General features: G+C 68.6%; 4 protein-coding genes across 5 annotated transcripts in view; 3 read left to right on the top strand and 1 right to left on the bottom strand.

Annotated features, from left to right (window-relative positions):
- The window catches only part of GRM2 (glutamate metabotropic receptor 2), an 11159-nt gene extending 9064 nt beyond the window's left edge, over positions 1–2095 (top strand). The window contains exons 5-6 of one of the 2 annotated variants that reach the window (XM_036432171.2): positions 896–1082; positions 1907–2095. In XM_036432171.2, coding sequence (XP_036288064.1) covers positions 896–1082; positions 1907–1980 — 261 coding nt within the window. In that variant the 3' untranslated portion in view covers positions 1981–2095. Of the gene's footprint in view, positions 1–895; positions 1083–1892 lie in introns of both variants that reach the window. The other variant, XM_036432173.2, reaches the window with a different exon arrangement.
- Positions 2096–7946: 5851 nt separating this feature from the next.
- LOC118714995 (IQ domain-containing protein F6) lies at positions 7947–8692 on the bottom strand. Its single transcript, XM_036430523.2, has 2 exons — positions 8541–8692; positions 7947–8417 (listed from the first exon to the last, which is right to left on the bottom strand). The coding sequence occupies exons 1-2, from the start codon at positions 8610–8612 to the stop codon at positions 8049–8051; spliced, it is 441 nt and encodes a 146-aa protein (XP_036286416.1). The 5' UTR covers positions 8613–8692; the 3' UTR covers positions 7947–8048.
- A 1644-nt stretch (positions 8693–10336) lies between these two features.
- LOC118715780 (IQ domain-containing protein F5) lies at positions 10337–11641 on the top strand. The gene is made up of 3 exons (XM_036432397.1): positions 10337–10354; positions 10507–10653; positions 11195–11641. Exons 1-3 carry the CDS (start codon positions 10337–10339, stop codon positions 11639–11641), a joined length of 612 nt encoding a protein of 203 aa, XP_036288290.1.
- A 2721-nt stretch (positions 11642–14362) lies between these two features.
- LOC118715778 (IQ domain-containing protein F3-like) lies at positions 14363–19044 on the top strand. The gene is made up of 3 exons (XM_036432396.2): positions 14363–14380; positions 17940–18002; positions 18505–19044. The coding sequence occupies exons 1-3, from the start codon at positions 14363–14365 to the stop codon at positions 19042–19044; spliced, it is 621 nt and encodes a 206-aa protein (XP_036288289.2).
- The last annotated feature ends 1079 nt before the right edge of the window (positions 19045–20123 follow it).

The following is a 20123-nucleotide window of genomic DNA, read 5'->3' as shown; positions in this document are numbered from 1 at the left end:
GGAAGGCCCGTCTGCAGAGGCCACGGGGGAGCTGGGCTCTGAGTGGGAGCAGGATGGTCTCGGATTCCCCTCCGTGGCTCTCTGTTTCATAGACCAGCCCAGACACTCAGGGAGGCGCAGGCCCTTCCTGGGAGCACTCACTCTGCTTGGGAGTGTAGAGCAGGGTCTGAACTGACAACCTTTACCGTTAAAGGAGCAGAAGAGCCAGGCCCTGCCCTGGCACAGAGGTAGGCGGCGGTGTGGGGCCCGTCTGCTGGGCTTGGCTGCTGCACCTGCAGGGCCACCTGCCAGGGCGGTGGGGCCAGCGCTGGGGGCGTGGCCTCACCCAGCTGCATTCGCACAGCATTTGCATAGGATCTGCATGCCCGGCTCTGGTGGCTAAGGGCTTACCTGAGACAGTACTCACATGTGCATTGGTACACACACACACACACACACACACACGTATTTCTACACTCACATACATGTGCACGTCAGTCCACCTGGCACACACCCACCTCGTCCCTCCTGCACCTGCACACACTCCCCACCCCCTCCATACACATGCTCAGTGGATACTCACTCACATGCCCTCCATACCTGTGTCCCTCCACACACACACACACACACACACGCACACACACGCACACGTGCACACACACGTGCGAAACACGCTCCCACACGTACCCGCTCCCCTGCACGATCCCCCCACGGCTGGCACCCGCGCTCCCTGGGAAGACGCCCACTGGGGCCGGCGCTGGCCTGGCCCAGCTTTCCCAGAACCTCCGGCCTTGGCGAGCGGGCGCAGACCCGTGCTGGACGCTCACCGCCTCGCCCACTCCCTGTCCCGCAGCCTCGGCGGGCGGGTCTGGGGCCGGCCGGGGCGGGACCGGCTCACCCGCGCGGCTCCCCGCAGGTGCAGACCACCACCATGTGCGTGTCCGTGAGCCTCAGCGGCTCCGTGGTGCTCGGCTGCCTGTTCGCGCCCAAGCTGCACATCATCCTCTTCCAGCCCCAGAAGAACGTGGTCAGCCACCACGCGCCCACCAGCCGCTTCGGCAGCACCGCCGCCCGGGCCAGCCCCGGCCCCGGCCCCGGCCCAGGTCAGCGCCCCCTCCCCCTCCGCCTGTGCCCCTCCGCCTGTGCCCCTCCGCCTGTGCCCCCACCTCCCCTCCGCCTGTGCCCCTCCCTCCCCTCCGCCTGTGCCCCCCCTCCCCTCCGCTTGTGCCCCCCCTCCCCTCCGCCTGTGCCCCTCCGCCTGTGCCCCCCCTCCCCTCCGCCTGTGCCCCCACCTCCCCTCCGCCTGTGCCCCCACCTCCCCTCCGCCTGTGCCCCCCCTCCCCTCCGCCTGTGCCCCTCCGCCTGTGCCCCCACCTCCCCTCCGCCTGTGCCCCCACCTCCCCTCCGCCTGTGCCCCCCCTCCCCTCCGCCTGTGCCCCTCCGCCTGTGCCCCCCCTCCCCTCCGCCTGTGCCCCCACCTCCCCTCCGCCTGTGCCCCCACCTCCCCTCCGCCTGTGCCCCCCCTCCCCTCCGCCTGTGCCCCCCCTCCCCTCCGCCTGTGCCCTCCCTCCCCTCCGTCTGTGCCCCCACCTCCCCTCCGCCTGTGCCCCTCCCTCCCCTCCGCCTGTGCCCTCCCTCCCCTCCGCCTGTGCCCCCACCTCCCCTCCGCCTGTGCCCCTCCGCCTGTGCCCCCCCTCCCCTCTGCCTGTGCCCCCCCTCCCCTCCGCCTGTGCCCCCCCTCCCCTCTGCCTGTGCCCCCCCTCCCCTCCGCCTGTGCCCCCCTCCCCTCCGCCTGTGCCCCCACCTCCCCTCCGCCTGTGCCCCCCCAGCTCGTGCCCCCCCTGGGCTGCCGCTGGGCACAGGCGGGGGGGGGGGCGCCCTCCGTGGAGGACGGGGGTCAGCCCCACCTCCAGCTTCCCCTCCCTAGGGCCCGCCTCTACATGTGTCCCCACCGTCTGTAACGGCCGTGAGGTGGTGGACTCCACGACGTCGTCGCTCTGAGGACCCGCGCCCTCCTCGGCACAGCGGCTCCCGGACGGACGGATGGACGGACGGACGACGTGACCGAGCCGGGAGGGATTGGCCGGAGCACTGCCAGCAGCCGCCCCACACCGCCCCCCCCTGTACCCGCCCCCCCGCACCTGCCCCCCCCCGCCCCCCCGCACCTGCCCCCTCCTCACCCCCACCCTTCAGTGTCAGAGGCCGGGTCCTTGGCCTCTGCAGCCCCACCCACTGCCCTGGCCCGGCCGCCAGGCCCAGGAGGGGAGGGAGCAGCCAGGGTGCCCTTGACCTTGGACCACAGCGGCTGAGGCTCCCCAGTCAGCAAAGGTGCTTCCAGCCCTGCCCCCTCTCCTCCTGGGCCTTTTACGTTCTCTATGAGTTGTCCTGGGGGCGGGGGGTTCTGGGGGCTGCCCTCCCCCGCACAGTAGCGTGTCCTGTGGTTTATGTTGTATTCCCTGTAAATAAAGCGTCTTTATTTTACAGCGGCCCTCCTGGCCCTCGGCACCAGCCCCAGCCTCCAGCCTCCTCCAGCGGCGTCTGTGGGCGCCGCTCTGGCCTGATGCTGGGGCCTGCGGGGGACAGAGTGAATAAGCCCCCCCCCCTCTTTTATTTTTTTAAACAAGATTTTACTGTAGATTTTACTCACTCTCACCCGGGTATATTTTTCTGTTGATCTTTATAGGCCGTGGAAGGGAGGAGGAGAGAGAGAGGGACACCCATGCGAGAGAGACGGGCGGTTGGTTGCCTCCCGCACTCCGGACCCAGCCTGCAACCGAGGTGCACGCCCTTAGCCGGAATCCATGCGAGGACCCTCAGCCTGCGGGCCGACACTCCATCCACTGAGCCACCCTGGCCGGCAGGCCACCCTCTCTTAAAAGGAGCCACTGCCTGCCCTGGGTGGTTTGCTCAGTGGATAGAGCATGGGCCTGTGGACTGAGGGGTCCCGGGTTCAATTCCAGTCAAGGGCACATGTCCGGGCTGCGGGCTCTGTCCCCTGTGTGGGCGTGCAGGAGGCAGCTGATCCATGATTCTCTCTCATCACTGATGTTTCTACCTCCCTCTCCCTCCCCCTATCTCTTGGAAATCAATAAAAATATATTTAAAAAATTAAAAAGGAGCCGCTGCAGACGGGCTGAGGCACTGTGGGGCGTGGCAGCGGGTTACGTGGGCGCGGCCTGGATGGGTGGGCGCCGGCCGGAGGGCGCTGGCTGTGCCGGGATGTGCCCGGGGCTGTGGGCTCTGCCGGGCGGCCTGCTGCCACCAGGAGGAGCCCGCCCCCGGCCAGCCGAGCCAGGCTGAGGTTCGGTGAGGAAGGGCGGGACCGGAGGCCACGTGGGTTCCCAGGTGCGAACAAAGCCAGAGGAGCCGGCGGAGGGCGCTGAGGCAGAGGCTGGCTGTGGGCCGGGGAGCGGGGGGCGGGGGGGGGGGGGGGGGGGGGGGGGGGAGGGCCTGGCGGGCCCTGGGGCCCCGCCCTGGGGCCCCCCCGCTGTGCAAGCAGAGGCCGCCGAGGCGCAGTCTCCACACGAGGCAGGGAGGGGTGGGGGCTCAGACAGGGACCACTGAGGGCACTGGCCCGAACCCGAACCAGACAGCGGAGAGGCGGCAGCTCCCGGGAGCCGGGCCCGGCTCCTGTGCACCGGGAGCACCGCCGCCTCCACCTGCTCAGGGCTCTCCCTGAAACGGAAGAGCAGCTTCCAAAAGGTCATGTCAGCACGTTCTCAGACACGGGGCACAGGGCTGGTGAGGACCCGCGCCCAGGCCTGCGAGTGCAGACGGGGGACCTGGCTTGTGGGCAGTACCCGACATTCCCCCACCCGGCCATCCCCCCACAACAGGCCACCCCCCCTCACCCGGCCATCCCCCCCACCCGGCCATCCCCCCACCCGGCCACCCCCCCGACCCGGCCATCCCTCCCCACCCGGCCACCCCTCCCCCACCCGGCCATCCTCCCCCACCCGGCCATCCCTCCCCACCCAGCCATCCCCCCCACCCAGCCATCCCTCCCCCACCCGGCCATCCCTCCCCACCCAGCCATTCCCCCCCGACCCGGCCATCCCCCCCACCCGGCCACCCCCCCTCACCCGGCCATCACCCCCACCCGGCCACCCCCCCTCACCCGGCCATCCCTCCCCACCCGGCCATCCCTCCCCCACCCGGCCATCCCCCCCACCCGGCCACCCCCCCCACCCGGCCACCCCCCCTCACCCGGCCATCCCTCCCCACCCGGCCATCCCCCCCCACCCATCCATCCCCCTCACCCGGCCATCCCTCCCCCACTCGGCCATCCCTCCCCCACCCGGCCACCCCCCCCCCACCCGGCCACCCCCCCCCACCCGGCCATCCCTCCCCACCCGGCCATCCCTCCCCACCCGGCCATCCCTCCCCACCCGGCCATCCCTCCCCCACCCGGCCATCCACCCCCACCCGGCCATCCGTCCCCACCCGGCCATCCCTCCCCACCCGGCCATCCCTCCCCACCCGGCCATCCCTCCCCCACCCGGCCATCCCCCCCCACCCGGCCATCCGTCCCCACCCGGCCATCCCTCCCCCACCGGCCATCCCTCCCCGACCCGGCCATCCTCCCCCACCCGGCCATCCCTCCCCACCCGGCCATCCCTCCCCACCCGGCCATCCCCCCCCCACCCGGCCATCCCTCCCCACCCGGCCATCCCTCCCCCACCCGGCCATCCCTCCCCACCCGGCCATCCCTCCCCCACCCGGCCATCCCTCCCCACCCGGCCATCCCTCCCCCACCCGGCCATCCTCCCCCACCCGGCCATCCCTCCCCACCCGGCCATCCCTCCCCCACCCGGCCATCCCCCACCACCCGGCCATTCCCCCTCACCCGGCCATCCTCCCCCACCCGGCTATCCCTCCCCACCCGGCCATTCCCCCCCCACCCGGCCATCCCTCCCCCCCCACCCGGCCATCCCTCCTCACCCGGCCATTCCCCCCCCACCCGGCCATCCCTCCCCCCCAACCCGGCCATCCCTCCTCACCCGGCCATCCCTCCCCCACCACCCAGCAGCTCCCACCTCCTCTCCTGTGTGTGTGTGTGGGGGGGGGGGGGAGGGCGCGGATCTCAAGGAAATGGAGAGGCAAAGAGGGGCCACAGAGTTTCCAGAGTCTCCGGGAATGCCCCCCCCACCTCCCACAGAACCAGGAAAGCAGCCTCCCACACCCCCTGCGCCAGCCGCTGCGCACGGGGACGGGGTTCTCTGTCGGGGTGCGGGGGTGGGGGGGAGGAGAATCTGGGGAAAGCAGGAGGGGAGGGTGGGGATTAGTGGGAGAGGACGGAGAGAAAAGGGACATGAGGAGGGAAGTGTGCTTAGGGAAAATTACTTCATTCTTCCTGTAAACATACGATATGCTCCTTGTATTATCGTTGTGGTTGTTGATCTTCCCCCGAAGATAAATTTTCATTGATTTTCAGAGCGAGTGGAAGGAAGGGAGGGAGAGAGAGAAAGAGAGGAACATTGATGTGAGAGAGACACATCAATGCTTCTACCTCCCCCCACCTTGTAAGCAATCGAAGCCCTGCAGGCGCCGGGCACCGAAGGAAATAGAAATACCGCCTGGAGCCGCCGCCTCCAAATAGCAGCACCGTCAGCGCGGCTATGGCAGCCGCCGAGGCAGGCGCTGCGTCTTCAGACCCTGGTTACCGTGGGCCCGGCCATATGTCTGCTTTCCTTTTCCGTGGGCACGGTTTAATTTTACTCGGTTCTCTCTGAAGATGAAGCTGGAGTGAAGCTGCAGCCGCTCCTGAGGGCCACGGACGGCCCCCGCCCCCGCCCCAGGAGCTTGGAAGCAGCCAGCCTGGCGTGCACGGACCCAGCCATGGGAGCCGGGCACACAGCACAGGGGCCAGGCGGCTGCCCTGGGCCGGGGGGGGGGGGGGGGGGGCTGCCCGCAGGTCAGCGTGCCTCCCTTGGGGTCCCCGTGCCTCTGGGGCCCGGAGGGGCCTGGGCTCCCGGCCTGGATCCCTTCTCCGCGAGAAATACAATAAATAAATTTGAAGTCAGGAGGCCCCCTCTCCTCCGTGAGGCTGTCGCCGGGTCTGCAGCGCCCTCTGGCGGCCGTCAGCGGAACGTTCTTATCTGCGGCCGTCCCGGGCTGAGACCCTGAGGGGGTGGACACTGTCCAGCTTGACGGACAGGTTCTGTTTTGTAGCAGCAACCTGCTTCGTGGTTTCCTGTTCATTCTCCGTCTAATGTACCCGCAGGTCACCCCATCCCCTTCCTTCCACTTCCCGCCCCTGAGTTCCTCGCTTCCTGTGTGGCTGGCGCTGGCCTGCCCTGTCCCTGCCCCACCCCTGCCTCCTCCGCACAGCAAGGCCCGCAGTGCGGCCAGCATCACCTCCGCTTGCCCCATCAGCATCCTCCCGCCAGGTGGAACCACAGAGGCCGGCACATCCCCTGGGCTGGGACAGCCTTCCCTCAGCGGCTCCACACTGACCCTGGGGCTCGGGGCCCAGGCCTATCTGCGCCCAGAGGAAGCAGGAGCCCTAGCCGGGCCCGGGGGCCTCTCTGCATCCCCTGAGGGCCCATGTCCGCACCCCCTGGGAGGCCATGTCCGCTGCAGGCTGGGACCCCGACACGCCACCCTCGCGGGGCAGGGTGGCACCTCCAGGCTGGGCCTGCAGAGCCCCCTCACGCTCAGCTCAGCTGCAGACCTCCCCTCCTGAAGGGTCCCCTGGCACAGCGAGGTGCCTGCCTGGGAGCGGTGCTGACGGAGCCTGAGCCTGCCACAGCTGCTCTGCAGACCCCTGCCCTGCACCCCACACACACACTCCTGCACACATGCACATGCACACACAACACATAGGCATACATGTGCGTGCACACACGTGTGTGTGCATACTCACCTACACACACGCATACACACACACACATGCACAGTGGCCCGGTGAGGGGAAGCCTGGCCGGCCGGGAGGTCCATGAGGACCTCAGACTGGCACCGCCACACTGACCCGCGGCCTTACAAGGCCGTCCATCCCACAGCCTGGGGAGGGCCTGGAGCGCGGGCCTCTGGGAGACGGGCTCAGGGACAGACCTCCGAGGGGCACAGGCTGAGAGCAGGGACGACAAGCAGAGACGGAGATCAGACACAGAGATGGCGAGCCACCAACGCCGAGGGAACAGGAGGCCCCGGAGCTGAGCCCCAGCGGCCTCCGGGGACCGCTTGGGGGCAGAGGCGATCTGGGTGCGGGGCGGGAGGGGGCAGCCAGCACAGTGATCTGAGGAGGTGGCAGCAGAGGCTGCACCCCAAATGCATGGCCTTCCCCCCGAGTCTAGCCTAGCTCCCCGCTGCCAGTTCCCCCTTCGCCCCCCAGGCCTGGTTCTCCCGCTGGGGGGGAGGAAGTCTCCTCTCCCAGGCCCCCCAGAGGGGGAGGGGGAGGCGAGTGGTGGCCACAGCTGCTGCTCCCAGCCCCGTCCTGGCCTCCACAGGCAGCTCTGTCCTGCTGTTACTCAGCGGGGGTGCCCGTCCACCCACCGGCTCCCCCCGCCCCCGCCCCGCCAGGCACAGGCCTGCAGGACCCAGGCCTCCCGCAGCTCCTCCTTGCCCCGGAGGCGATGCCTGGGGGCGGAAGGGCCTCCCGGGCGTGGGGCGGGGCCGGTCGGACCGGAGAGGGGTCTGAGCCTGACCTGGGCCCTGGGGTCTCTCTTCGGTGCCGGACCGGTCCGGTCCGGTTTGCATGGGGAGCCAGGGCCTGGGGAGTCTCTTCGGGATGGAAGCAGCAAGGTCAGCGGCCAATCCCTCTTCATGGGTCTGACTCCCAAAGGGCGTGTTTTTTTAAAATATATATACTTTTTTAATTGATTTCAGAGAGGAAGGGAGAGGGAGAGCGAGAGAGAGGAACATCCGTGAGGAGAGAGAATCTTGGATCCGCTGCCCCCTGCAGGCCCCCATGGGGATCGGGCCCGCACCCGGCCGTGTGCCTTCGACTCGGAAAGGAAGGCACCGTGACCTCCTGGCTCGTAGGTCAACACTCAACCGCGGAGCCTCGGCCGGGCAGTAAGCGTCTTTATTGGGAGAGATCCAGCCCCCCGGCGCCGCCCGCGGGCGCCCTAGGCCATGAGGATTTCGATGTCCAGCTCCAGGCGGCTGGCCTTGACCTCATAGCAGCCCTGGAGCAGGCCTCGGGCCTGGCCGGCGTGCCAGCGCCAGTGGGACTGGATGGTGCAGGCGGCCTGGCGGGCCTGCAGGAAGCGCCGGCGCGCCTGCCACATGCGGACCTGGGCCTGGACCTTCACCACCGCCCACTCCTGGCAGGTGTAGAGCCGCAGGGCCAGGCGCCGCCTCTGCTCCAGCGTCTTGGCCTGCGCCGCCCGCCACCAGCACTGGATGGCCCAGGCCCGCAGCGCCGCCTGCAGCAGCGTCTGGCGCACCCTGCTGCCGCGCCACCAGGCCTGGATCCTCACGGCCGCCTCCTCTCGCTGCAGGCGGGGAGGGAGAGCCGGAGAGGCCGCCGTGAGGCCCCGCCGCCGGGAGGGGCCTGGCCTGGGGCCCCGCCCTCGCACGCCCGGGCCCCTCCGTCCGCTCCTCCACCCTCCGCTCACCCGGACACACTGCTCGCCGCGCCCCGGGCAGGTCCCTCCGGTCCGGGCCCTGCTCACCTGTCCTGTGTCCATGGCCCTGGTCTTTAGACTCGCTCCCCCACGGTCAGGGGGTCCCCCTGGTCTTCGGCCCCGCCCTCAACTGTTAGGCACCGCCTCCCGGGCTCCGCCCACCTGCTCCCCGGCTCCCGGCCCCACCCGGCCTGTGCAGGAGGTGCAGCCAGGTGAGGTCTGGCCCCATTCCAGGCGTGTCTCTCCTCTCCCGGCGTCTCTCACCCGGGACCAGCCGCCTGACTGTGTCTCTCCTCTCCCGGGCGTCTCTCACCCGGGACCAGCCGCCTGACTGCTAGTTCCCGGCGCTGCGGCCTGCCCTGACCTCGTGCCTTCGGACGCAGCCGGTCACTCCAGTCCCGCTCTCTCCCTGCTCCCGTCACTTCTGGCGGCTGCCGCCGGGGGCAGGGAGGAGGGGTTCCCGCCGTGTCCCCCCCCCCCCCCCCCCCCCCCCCCCCCCCCGGCGGGGGCTTTCCCAGGGGAACGAAGGCTCCCCTCCAGCGTGGATCCCTGGAGGGGCCTGTGTGTCCCCGGCGGGAGGGTCTGTCCGGCTCCTGAGAGGCGTCTGAGCTGCAGCGGGAGGGGCCTCCGTGCCCCCCCCCCCGGCTCCCGGCCGCCCCCCATGGGTGCGCAGGGGCTGTGGCGGCGGCGCTGGGGACGCCTGAGGGGTGCTGAGCGGGACCTGAGCGTAGTTGGGGTTAGACTCACGGGCTCACGGGCCCCTGGGAACGGACCCGCCGTCCAGGCCGGGCCGCCTGAGGCCTCCGCGGGACGCAGGGACGGCGGTGCGGCTGGCCACAGGACGTGGCCCGCCGGGACCGTGGCGGCTCCCGCCGTGGACGGACGGGCAGGGGACGGTGAGGTCTGGAAGCCTGGGGACAAAGGCTGGTCGGTGGATCCCTCCCCACACCGGCTAGGCTGTACGTACGTAGTTATTATTCCTTAAAGTATTACACCGTCTCCTCCCCCCCACCCACCCCGTAGACCTCTCCCCAGCCACTCCCACCCCAGCACAGACCCTCACCCCCGCCTGCCGGTGTCCACGGCTGTGCTCACACGCATGCACACACGCCCTGCGGTGGGTCTCTCTGGGAAACAGTTTTTGCTGCAGCCATTCTGTATCTGCCCAGAGATGAGTCCGGTGGCTCTGACTTTCCTTTTCCTCACGACTAAGGAGCATCCCCCGTGCGGCCGGCCACCTGCAGACTCCTTCTGTGAAGAGGAGCTCGTTTCAGAACGCGGCTCCCGCCCTGACCCAGTTCGCTCAGTGGATGGAGCGTCGGCCTGGGGACTGAGGGGTCCCGGGTTCGACTCCCAACTCGTTCTTCCGGATCTTTTGGTTCCTTGGCATCCATGTGCTTGAGTCCTGGTTGGTAGAGGGTAAATGGTCTCGGATGTAGGTTTTCGCCGGCCGGACGGGAAGGGTGAACCTTGGGCGCTCTTTATGCCCGTGGCTGGCGTTGAGGAGCCTCACCCGTCAGCCTCGGGCTGGGCACGGATGGAGGAAAGGGACGGAGGGGCATTTGCACATGTTTTCACCCAAAAGGCCTCCATGGAGGGGCGGCACGCTGGCCCCCGAGTCACAGGGGCCCTTATGACATCACACTGCCCTCCCACCTCCTCTCTCCCTGCCGGAGCCGGGGCGGGAGGAGAGCAGACCTGGGAGCGCCCGGACCACCGCGCTCGGCCATGGAGCCTTGCGGGAGGGGATAGAGGCCTGCGGGATTGGAACCACCGACTTCCGCATCATGGGCCTGCGGTTTTGTGTAAGCGCAGCCGGTCCCCTCGGTGCCGGTCGGGGAAGGTGGACCCCGGGACCGTGGGAGGCCCCGGCATCGAGGGTCTCTGGGCAGGTGTGTGTGTGTGTGTGTGTGCAGAGACCCGCCCGCCACGCCTTTCTCCTCGGCTCTCGCTGCAGAAGGAGGGCCATCTGATGCAGGTCATAGTAGAAGACCATGAGGACATCACCCTGCTGATACTGCAAGAGGGAGAAGCTATGGAAGCACATCAACCCCCACCCATGGCCCCGGCAGGCCGTGGGGACCTCAGCGTGAGGCGTGGCCAGGTAAAGGGGAGCCCAGGTCCCACAGGGTGTGGGCGTGTGGCAGGCACGTGCCCCGGTGTGCATGCTGAAGGTGTGAGACCCGAGAATGTGTGTGAGCAAGAAACCAAAGAGACACCAGCCTGAGGAGCAGGGAAACCCCAGCACTTGGCAGAGGAAGGAGGGTGGGGAGGAGCTGGATCGGGCAGGAGAGGCGAGCCTGGGGGCGCCAGTCTCCAGCCGGGAGAGGCCCTGCACTCAGGCAGGAGGTGGAGCCCGGGGGGACGTGCTGGCCCTCTGCCTTGAGCCCATGTGCTTTCTGTCCGAGGACCTGGGAGGGGAGGGCAGGGGAGCCCCTGGGACAGGTGGGACCCTGAGTCTCAGAGGCCCCGTGACCTGCCCGTGTCCTCTCCCTGTGCCATGCCCGGTGCCCCTGAACTTCCGGGGCAGGGGCTGCGGCTGACAGGGGACCAGGACCCCTTCCTGGCACCTCCTGGGCTGAGGGGGGTGGGGAACGGGTCCCGAGTGTCCCTTCCTTTTTCTCGCTAACCCCCCCCCCCCCCAGGAAGAGAAGCCGCCCGCTGATGAAGACCAGAGAGCCAAGCAGATCCAGGCCTGGTGGCGGGGCACGCTGGTGCGCCGGACGCTGCTGCTGGCGGCGCTCAGCGCCTGCGTCATCCAGCGCTGGTGGCGGCGGGTGGCGCGGGCGCTGCCCTGGCTGAGGCAGAAGAGGCAGCGGGCGCTGCTGACCCGGCGGACCTGGGCGGCCGTGCGGCTGCAGGCCTGGGTCCGCATGTGGTGCGTCCGCCTGCGCTACTGCCGCCTGCTGCAGGCCGCCCGCATCATCCAGGCCTACTGGCGCTGCCACAGCTGCCACGGCTGCCACGGCAACGGCTCCCTCCGGGGCCGGTACAAGCTCATGGCGAACAAGCTGGGGCTGGAACTGGAGATCTTCCTGGGGTCACAGATTTGCCGGATTACAGAGTGCATCCCCTTCCCAATAAAGAACTGACCAGGTCTGCTCCACCCCGGGTCCCCGCGTCTCTGTCAGACAAGCCCCAGGAGGTGCCCGCCTCCAGGAAGGAGAGAGAAGCCGATGGCAGTCTGGGCGTCTCCCGGGTCATCCTGGAGGCAGCGGCCGGGATTGGTGGGGTCCTGGGGCTGGAGGAGCAGGGACGGCGATGGATTAGCAATGTCTGCCCTGGGCAGGAGCGTTGCTGGGACACCCCTTCTGTGTCACCGGTGACACGGGAGCTGGTGTCACCTGAGGCGCTGACCCCCTGCTCTCCCGATGGCCTTTAGTGCAGTTCCAGAGCCTCCGGCACCCGCGGGAGCCTGCAGGGCCGGCCCTGCCCGCTCAGCATCCCTGGCGGCTCTGCTGTTTCCAAGTCTGCCCCCCCCCCCGCCCCCATCACAGCGCGTGGCTCCTGCTGACCCCTCTCCTGGACTGTCTGCCTCCAGGTGGAGCTCCCCTCCATCACCAGGGTCTCTGTCCCGCCCGCCTGGGTGTCCTCCTGACTCAGCTTTCCTGCCTCGGGTCGCCATCTCGGCCGGAGGTGGTTTTCCCGCGTGTGCTATTCCCTGTGCCCTGAGGGGAGTCGGGGCTCTGGGCTCAGTGTGGCCTTCCCTGGACCCAGACCCCTGGGATCCCTCTCTCAATATACAGGGGTGGGCAAAAGCAGGTTCATCATCATAAATAAATAGTACTATCTAATAAAAGAGTGATATGCAAATGAACCACCATTCTGCTACATCCACAAGCCATGCCCATCAGCCAATGGCCACGGAGTCATCAGGAGCGAGGCTTGGGTTTCCCTGGGGATGAAGGAAGCCAAGCTTTCTACACACCCTGGCCGGCCCAGGCCTCCACTCAAGGCCACAACATTTCAATCATAGAAGACAAATAAATTCCAACAGAAATGGCGGCAGCCACGGAGCTGCAGAGCGCAGGAGGCTAGAGTCTCCCCCAGCGATGGAGGAAGCCAAGCTTCTTCAGCCCTGGCCTGCCTTGGTCTCCACTCCAGGCTACAAAGTTCCAGTTGTAGAAGATAAATAAATCCCGATAACCAGGGCCTCTGCTTGGGTCGCCAGGAGGCATGGCCGGCCTGCAAACCACCACAGGCCCCTCGGCCAGGCCGCCCCATGCCCCAAGGGAACCCCCACTCTGATCCGGGAGGTGTATCGGGGGTGGAGTTGTCCATCTGTAACCCGGACCACCTTTCCATGACCCAGATGTCCAGGTGAGGTACCAGACTGCCCTCTGGGGCCCAGAACGCTCTCCCTGGCCCGAATTGCCCTCCCAGGACCCAGATCTCCATCAGGAGCTCAGACCTACATCCGGGTCCCAGGCCACAAACACCAAATCCAGGGTATTATCAGGGGACAAGACCTCCATGCAGAAACCAGACCACTATTCCATAACCCAGATGTCCAGGTCTCAGTGGAGCCAGGGAGGGAGGTCTGTGCCCCAGGGGGTGGTCTGTGCCTCACCTGCACAACTGGGTGACGGAATGGTGGTTTAGGTAACGGATGGAGAACTACACCCCGGATACCAGACTGGACTCTGTTTCAGGCCTGGGCCCTGGGACAATCTCGCCCGCTCCACCATGATGATCTGGGACCCGGATGTAGGTCTGAGCCTGGGAAGGAGGTCTGGGTCCTGGGAGGGCAGTTCGGGCCAGGGAGAGGCGTATGAGGCCTGGGGGGCAGTCTGGCACCTGCTCTGGATATCTGTGTGATAGAATAGTGGTCTGGGTTACGCATGGAGATCTAGTCTCCTGATAGATCATAGTGTTCAGAGTTTGTGGCCTCCCCGGTTTGGCCTTCTCAGCCCCGCCATGAAGGTCTGAGCCCCGGATGTAGGTCTGGCTGCTCAGGCAGGGTGTGGTCACTAGGGGGCGCTGTGGGCCCAGATGGGAGGTTTGGAGCCAGGGCAGGACCTGGGGATGATGAAATGGTGGTCAGGACTGGCCTGGTTATTTGGACTCCAATAAAGGAATAGGCACTGGCTCCCAGTATGGGTCCCCAGAGTATCCTCCTGGTCCTCGCCATAATGGTCTGTGACCAGGAGGTAGGTCTGAGCCCCGGACGGCGGTCTGGGTCCCTGGAGGGCCTTTGGGGCCAGGGAGGGCCGTCTGGGCCCCCGGGGACGGTCTGGTACCTCAGCTGGACACCTGGGTTATGGAAATGCTGGTCTGGGTACCAAATTGAGAAGTGCACCCAGGATACAAGTCTGGATTCTGTGTTTGAGGCCTGGGCCTCGGCCCCGCCATGATCGTCTGGGTCCCGGGTGTAGGTGTGAGCCCCAGGGGGAGATCTGGGTCCTGTGAGGGCAGTTCCGGCCCAGAGGGAAGTCGGAAGCCAGGGGCCAGTCTGGTACCTCACCTGAGCATCTTGGTTAAAGAACAGTTGTTGGGGTTACGCATGGAGATCTCGTCCCCTCATACAGCTCTGAGTTCCGGGTTTGTGGCCTGGGCCCCAGGTGGGCCTACTCGGCCCCGCCATGAAGGTCTGGGGCCCGGATGTAGGTCTGAGCCCCGGATGTAGGTCTGGCTGCTCAGGCAGGGTGTGGTCACTAGGGGGTGCTATGGGCCCAGCTGGGAGGTTTGGGGCAAGGGCAGGACTCAGGGTGGTGAAATGGTGGTCAGGACTGGCCTGGTTATTTGGGCTCCAATAAGGAATAGGCACTGGGTTCCAGTATGGGTCCCTGTAATGGCCTCTGGTCCTCGCCATAATGGTCTGCAACCAGGAGGTAGGTCTGGCCCCCATCGGAGGTGCCCACCAACCCAAACTCCGTGCCCGAAAGGCCCGGAGAGAGGCCTGTTCCCGCCGACACCTGCGGCTCCAATCCCCGGCCACGCCCCTCGCTCCCGGGACTCCCCTCTCTACCCCAGCTCCGTCGTCCTCCGTTCACTCACGTCCGGGCTCCACCCCAGGCCGCACGTGAAGTAGGTTCAGAATGACCCATCCACGCGCACTTCATTTTATTTTATGGATTGATTTCAGAGCGGAAGGGAGAGATGAGAGGGAACCGTGGATCGGCTGCCTTCTTGCACGCCCCCTACTGGGGATTGAGTCCACAACCCAAGCATGTGCCCTTGGCCAGAATCGACCCTGGGACCCTTCAGTCCGCAGGCTGGCGCTCTACCCACTGAGCCACACCGGCCAGGGCACCAATCCACATTTCTGTGGGGGGAAAAAAGCCTACCCCCCAGGGGGTGATATTTGCATGTGGGTTTGTTTGTCTTAATCTTCAGAAATGAAGGTGCGGGCAGAGCAGGGGTTCGGGTGGGACACCAGGCTGCCCACCTCCCTAAGACCCGGGCACTGCCGAGAGCTTCCCGCAGCCGACAGCATGGAGCACTGAGAGCTGTGTCTTGCAGGGGAGCACCTGGAGGTGTTGCTCGGACCTGGGAGCCCCGTCCATGCCCGGCTGGGCGGCAGGTGTCCGAGACGCCACAGCACGGTTTTCCCAGGAAATGGGGAGCTCCCCTGGGAAGGAGGCGGTGGCTGGGGGAGCTGCTGGCGGCAGGGTCTGTGCGGGCTTGCTCTGCGGCGGGAAAAGCCCAGGAGCCTCAGCCCCGGGCTGTGGGGCGGCCTCCGGCGGGCTGTGGGGCGGCCTCCGGCGGGCTGTGGGGCGGCCTCCGCTGGGCTGTGGGGCGGCCTCCGCTGGGCTGTGGGGCGGCCTCCGGCGGGCTGTGGGGCGGCCTCCGGCGGGGTTTGGGGCGGCCTCCGGCGGGGTTTGGGGGCGGCCTCCGGCGGGGTTTGGGGGCGGCCTCCGGCGGGCTGTGGGGCGGCCTCCGCTGGGCTGTGGGGCGGCCTCCGCTGGGGTTTGGGGTCGGCCTCGCTGGGTTTTGCGTGAAGCAGACAGGCCGCCCGGCGGGCGAGGCAGGAGGGGCCGTGGACACGGGCCGGTGCGCTGGGGCTGGGCTGGTGTGCGCGGCCGGAGCAGCTGGAGATGCAGAGGGAGCCGTGGTGGCTCCGTCCTGGGGTCTCTGTATGCCACGCCCAACAGGGTGGGTTTTATCCTGAAATGGCCAGGGGCCCCGGGAATTCCCACACCAGGAGGGCAGCTCTGGAGGGGCCGTGAGGCTGGTGCCGGGATGGACAGGGCCGTGTGGCCGGGGCCGGGATGTCCGGGGCTGGGATGTCCGGGGCCGTGTGTCCGGGGCTGGGATGTCCGGGGCCGTGTGGCCGGGGCTGGGATGTCTGGTGCTGGGATGGCTGGTGCCGGGACGGCGTGGGCAGGGCGGGGAGGGCCCTCAGGGACCCGTGGGCTCGGCAGGCCTCGCCGTGCGTTCAGGGCACTTGTCCGGCACGGACAGGGAGTCCAGAACAGCACAGTAAATAAAAAGCCAGGGGCAGGAGCCGCACGGGCCCGGCGCCTCTCCCCGGGGCCACGGGGAGGCAGGCTGCAGCGCGCTCCGCCTGGCCCCAGAGGTGGCACCCGAGGCCCAGCGCCTCCTCCAGGCTCACCAGCCAGCCGGGCCCGAGCCGGCCACCAGGACCCCCAGCCAGAGGCACCACTCCACCGGCCCAGTGCCCCCGGGCCCACACTCCGCCAGCGGAGACGGGGAAGCGGCTGGCAGGGTGCCGTGGGGACTCTGCCGGCTCCCAGGGCGTGGAGGGCACCTGTCTCATGGCTCAGCAGCCGCCCCGCCGGCTGCGCCCCTCGCCAGCCCCCCACGGCTGCTGGGGACGTGGGAGGGCCCACACGTGGCCTGCTGGGGACGGCCACGGGGTGCTGGGCTGGGGACGGCCACGGGGTGCTGGGCTGGGGACGGCCACGGGGTGCTGGGCTGGGGACGGCCACGGGGTGCTGGGCTGGGGACGGCCACGGGGTGCTGGGCTGGGGACGGCCACGGGGTGCTGGGCTGGGGACGGCCATGGGAACAGCCACGGGGTGCTGGGCTGGGGACGGCCACTGGGCGCTGGGCTGGGGACGGCCACGGGGTGCTGGGCTGGGGACGGCCACGGGAACGGCCACAGGGGGACGGCCACGGGGTGCTGGGCTGGGGACGGCCATGGGAACGGCCACGGGGGGGCGGCCACGGGGTGCTGGGCTGGGGACGGCCACGGGGCGCTGGGCTGGGGATGGCCACGGGGTGCTGGGCTGCGAATGCTCGGGGGAGAAGAAAAGAGAAAAACGGTTCTGCCAGGTCACAGGACACGGTCACGTTTCGTGCGAATTTCAACGTTTTTCCGAAACGTTTTCCCGGCATTGGCAGCCGCTGGGGCGCCGTGCGGGGAGGAGAGGGAACCGGCGTGCCGCACGGGGCTGGCGGCGCTCCGCCGCGGGCGCAGACGGGAAGCCCTGCGTCCTGAAGGGCGGAGAGCCCTAAGCCCTGGTCTCCCGGAGGAAGATGGTGCCGGGAAGGGAGAGGCTGGCCCGCTGCCCCGCCCTCTGGAGCTGCCGCTGAGCCGGGAGGGTGAGGGGGCTGGACGTGGGCCGGGCGGCGGGCGCGCTGGCTTCGGAAGCTGCCGGAACAACGGGCCGGATCTTTCAGCGCCGACTCCTGCCACCCCACAGAGGCGTCTCCGGCGGGGGACGCTGTCACACGCGTGGGGAAGTCCCCGGCTCCAGGGTTTCAGACGCAGGACTCAAGGGTTTGCCTGTCTTGTCGTTAATCATCTGAGCACATTTTTTCCATCGATTTTTTTTTTCTTAGAGAGAGCGGTAGGGAGGGGCAGAGAGGAGCATTGATGTGAGAGAGACACATGGACTGGTTGCCTCCCGCTTGCACCCCGACCAGGGCCAGGGATGGAACCTTGGGCAGGGAGCCCTGGACCCTGCGGTGTGAACCCCAGAAAAGAAGGACACCCCCTCCCGCCCCCGCCCACTGAGGAAGGACGCAGTGGCCGGGTGGGGCCGGGGCAGCCAGGCCCATGCTACCCTCGGCACCACCTGGGCTGCTGACACCGGTCCTGTGGGCCGGGCGGGGCCAGAGACGCCCTCGTGAAGGACGGACACGGACTGTGGCTCCAGCAGACCCGGCCGCTCCCCCAGGAAAGAGGCAGCTGCGCCCCCTCTTCTCTGACAGCATGGGGCCTGGCAGCAAGCTGGTCCTTGGGTCACAGGTGCCCTTGTGACATCAGCGCCCCCTCCTCTGCTCCGGCCGGGCTGGGCCAGGCCCCATGGAGCAGCAGCCTGCGGGGACGGACGGTAACATCGGAGCCTCTGCCCTTGGCCATGGGCAGCCAGTGCTGCCAGTGCTGTGTGAGCCGGGAGGCCGCCCGGGGGGGGGGGGCGCGCGCTGGGGACACCGCTGGGCTGGCTCTCATTCCCGCTCTCCCCTCCGTCCTGCTCACAGAAGCCGGCCAAAGAGGAGAGGGTGGAGGAGGAGGAGGAGGAGAAACCGCCAAAGAGGAGGACGGTGAGGGGCCGGGCAGCAGGAGGGAATCGCGCCCCGCGGCCCTCAGCGCTGGGTGCCGGGAGTGGGGGGCCGTCCCTGGTCCTGCTGCTGTCGCTCAGGGCTGCTCTCCCGTCCCCACACCCCGCCCCCTCCCGCCGGCCCGCCGAGGAGGGCGAGAGCACGGGCGATCGGCCGGCGCAGCGAGGGGAGAGGGGCGGCCTGGCCCCAGAGGAGGCGGGGGCCGGGGGAGGGAGGCGGGGGCCGGGGAGGGGCGTCCGGCGGCCTCGCGGGCGAGGATGCAGTGCTTCACCCTCGAGGGGACGCTGTGGGGCCGGCTTCCGGCCGGAGAGTGTCCCCCGGGCCCCGCGGAGCCGGGGGCCCGGGGCGAGCGCCCCGCTGACCGGGAGGACGCAGCGGCCGCTCCGAGCGCGGGCAGGGTGGGCAGGCGCAGCGCGGCGAGCGGCCGGGCCCGAGCCTGGCGCCGGCGGGCGGTGGCGGTGACGGGCCCCGCTCTGCCGGGCAGGAGCCCCCGGAGCTGAAGCGGCGGCGGGAGGCCAGCATCCGCCTCCAGGCCTGGTGGCGCGGCACGCTGGTGCGCCGGACGCTGCTGGCGGCCGCACTGCGGGCCTGGCTCCTGCAGCTGTGGTGGCGGCGGCGGCTGTGCTGGCGGCGCTGGGGGCTGCGGCGCCGGCTGGTGCACGTCTACGCCCTGGAGGAGCTGGGCGCCGTGCGGCTGCAGTCCTGGTTCCGCATGTGGCAGTGCCAGCGCGGCTACTGCCGGACGCGCCGCGCCATCTGCCTCTCCGCGGACCCCGAGAGCTGCTTCCACCTGCAGATCCAGGACCCCCTGGCTCCCCAGGACCCAGAGGCTCCCCAGGGCCCAGAGGCTCCCCAGGGCCCAGAGGCTCCCCAGGGCCCAGAGGCTCCCCAGGACCCAGAGGCTCCCCAGGGCCCACGGGCTCCCCAGGGTCCACGGGCTCCCCAGGACCCACAGGCCCCACCGGTGGGGCGCATGGGCGCCAACAAAGACCTGCAGTTCTGTGTGGAGATCCTAACTGTGTAGGTGGCTCTGTGGCCCCAATAAACGTCTGACCGGGCCCGTGTGTCTCGGTGCCGCCCACGCCTCGGGAGCCCACGGCGCCAGGCCCCCTCCCGGACCCGGCACCAGCGGCTGCTCTCCTGGCCGTGGCCCAGGGCGGGGCGGGGCTCTGGGACCCTGAAGCCTGGGCACCTCCTGGGAGCGCGTCGGTGGTCCCGCTGCACGTCATCCTGCCGTCGGCAGGGGCTCCGGCTCGCAGGCACCGGCTCTCCGTCGCGCCGGGCGGCAGGCTGGCACGTGGCCGGCCCTCCGGCCCAGGCTCCCAGGCCTCTCTCTCCTCCGGAAGCAGTGGGGACCCTGCTGGGAAGCAGGTTGGCTCCGCCTCCCCCTCCCTCCTGAGGGCCAGATTCTCGGGGCTCTGCGCACAGACAGGGCTGCCCGAACTGGGCAGGACATCGTCTTAGGGATAGTCACATCGCAGGGAGGCCCTGTCTCTGGCCACCGGCAATCTTGACTCTGTCCTACCTCAGCCTCCACTCCTGTGGGCTGTCTGTGGGGAAGGGCCATTTCCTTAAAACGTCCGGCCATCGCGGGCCAATTCTCCCCCCAAACCACAGAAATCACTGAGGGAAGCCCCTGGGCCCTGCCGGCCTGGCTCGGAAGCGGGGCGTCGTCCCAGGCACCAGAGGCGCCGGCTCGGTTCTGTCCGGCCCGTGCCCGACTGGCAGGCTCCATCCCCCACAGGGAGTGTGCAGGAGGCAGCCAATCGATGTTCGTCTCTCTCCCTCTCTCTCTCAAACCAATAAAAACTTTTTCTTAATGTGTGTTGTTACTTTTTATTTATTTGTAAATCTTTAGTGTTGAAAGTGGTACATAGGTCTCCTTTCCCCCACTGACCCCTTCCGGCCACCCTATTGTCTGCCGCTGATTCTCATGCGCCGATGCAGCCCTCTCTCCGGTCCTCACTGGGACGAATTGGCCTCGCCCGTGTTCCACTGCCCGTCACGCATCCCCCTCCGCCCCGGTCCCCGGCGTGGAGTCACCGTCTGCTGCGCGTCCCCTCGCCATGTCACCACCACGGCCCCTCCACCTGGCCGAACCCG

The sequence above is a fragment of the Pipistrellus kuhlii genome, unplaced genomic scaffold, assembly GCF_014108245.1.
Source record: "Pipistrellus kuhlii isolate mPipKuh1 unplaced genomic scaffold, mPipKuh1.p scaffold_m20_p_11, whole genome shotgun sequence".
Taxonomy (NCBI): domain Eukaryota; kingdom Metazoa; phylum Chordata; class Mammalia; order Chiroptera; family Vespertilionidae; genus Pipistrellus; species Pipistrellus kuhlii.
Note: the sequence above shows the minus strand (reverse complement) of the source record. Positions and strands in the feature narration are given on the sequence as shown.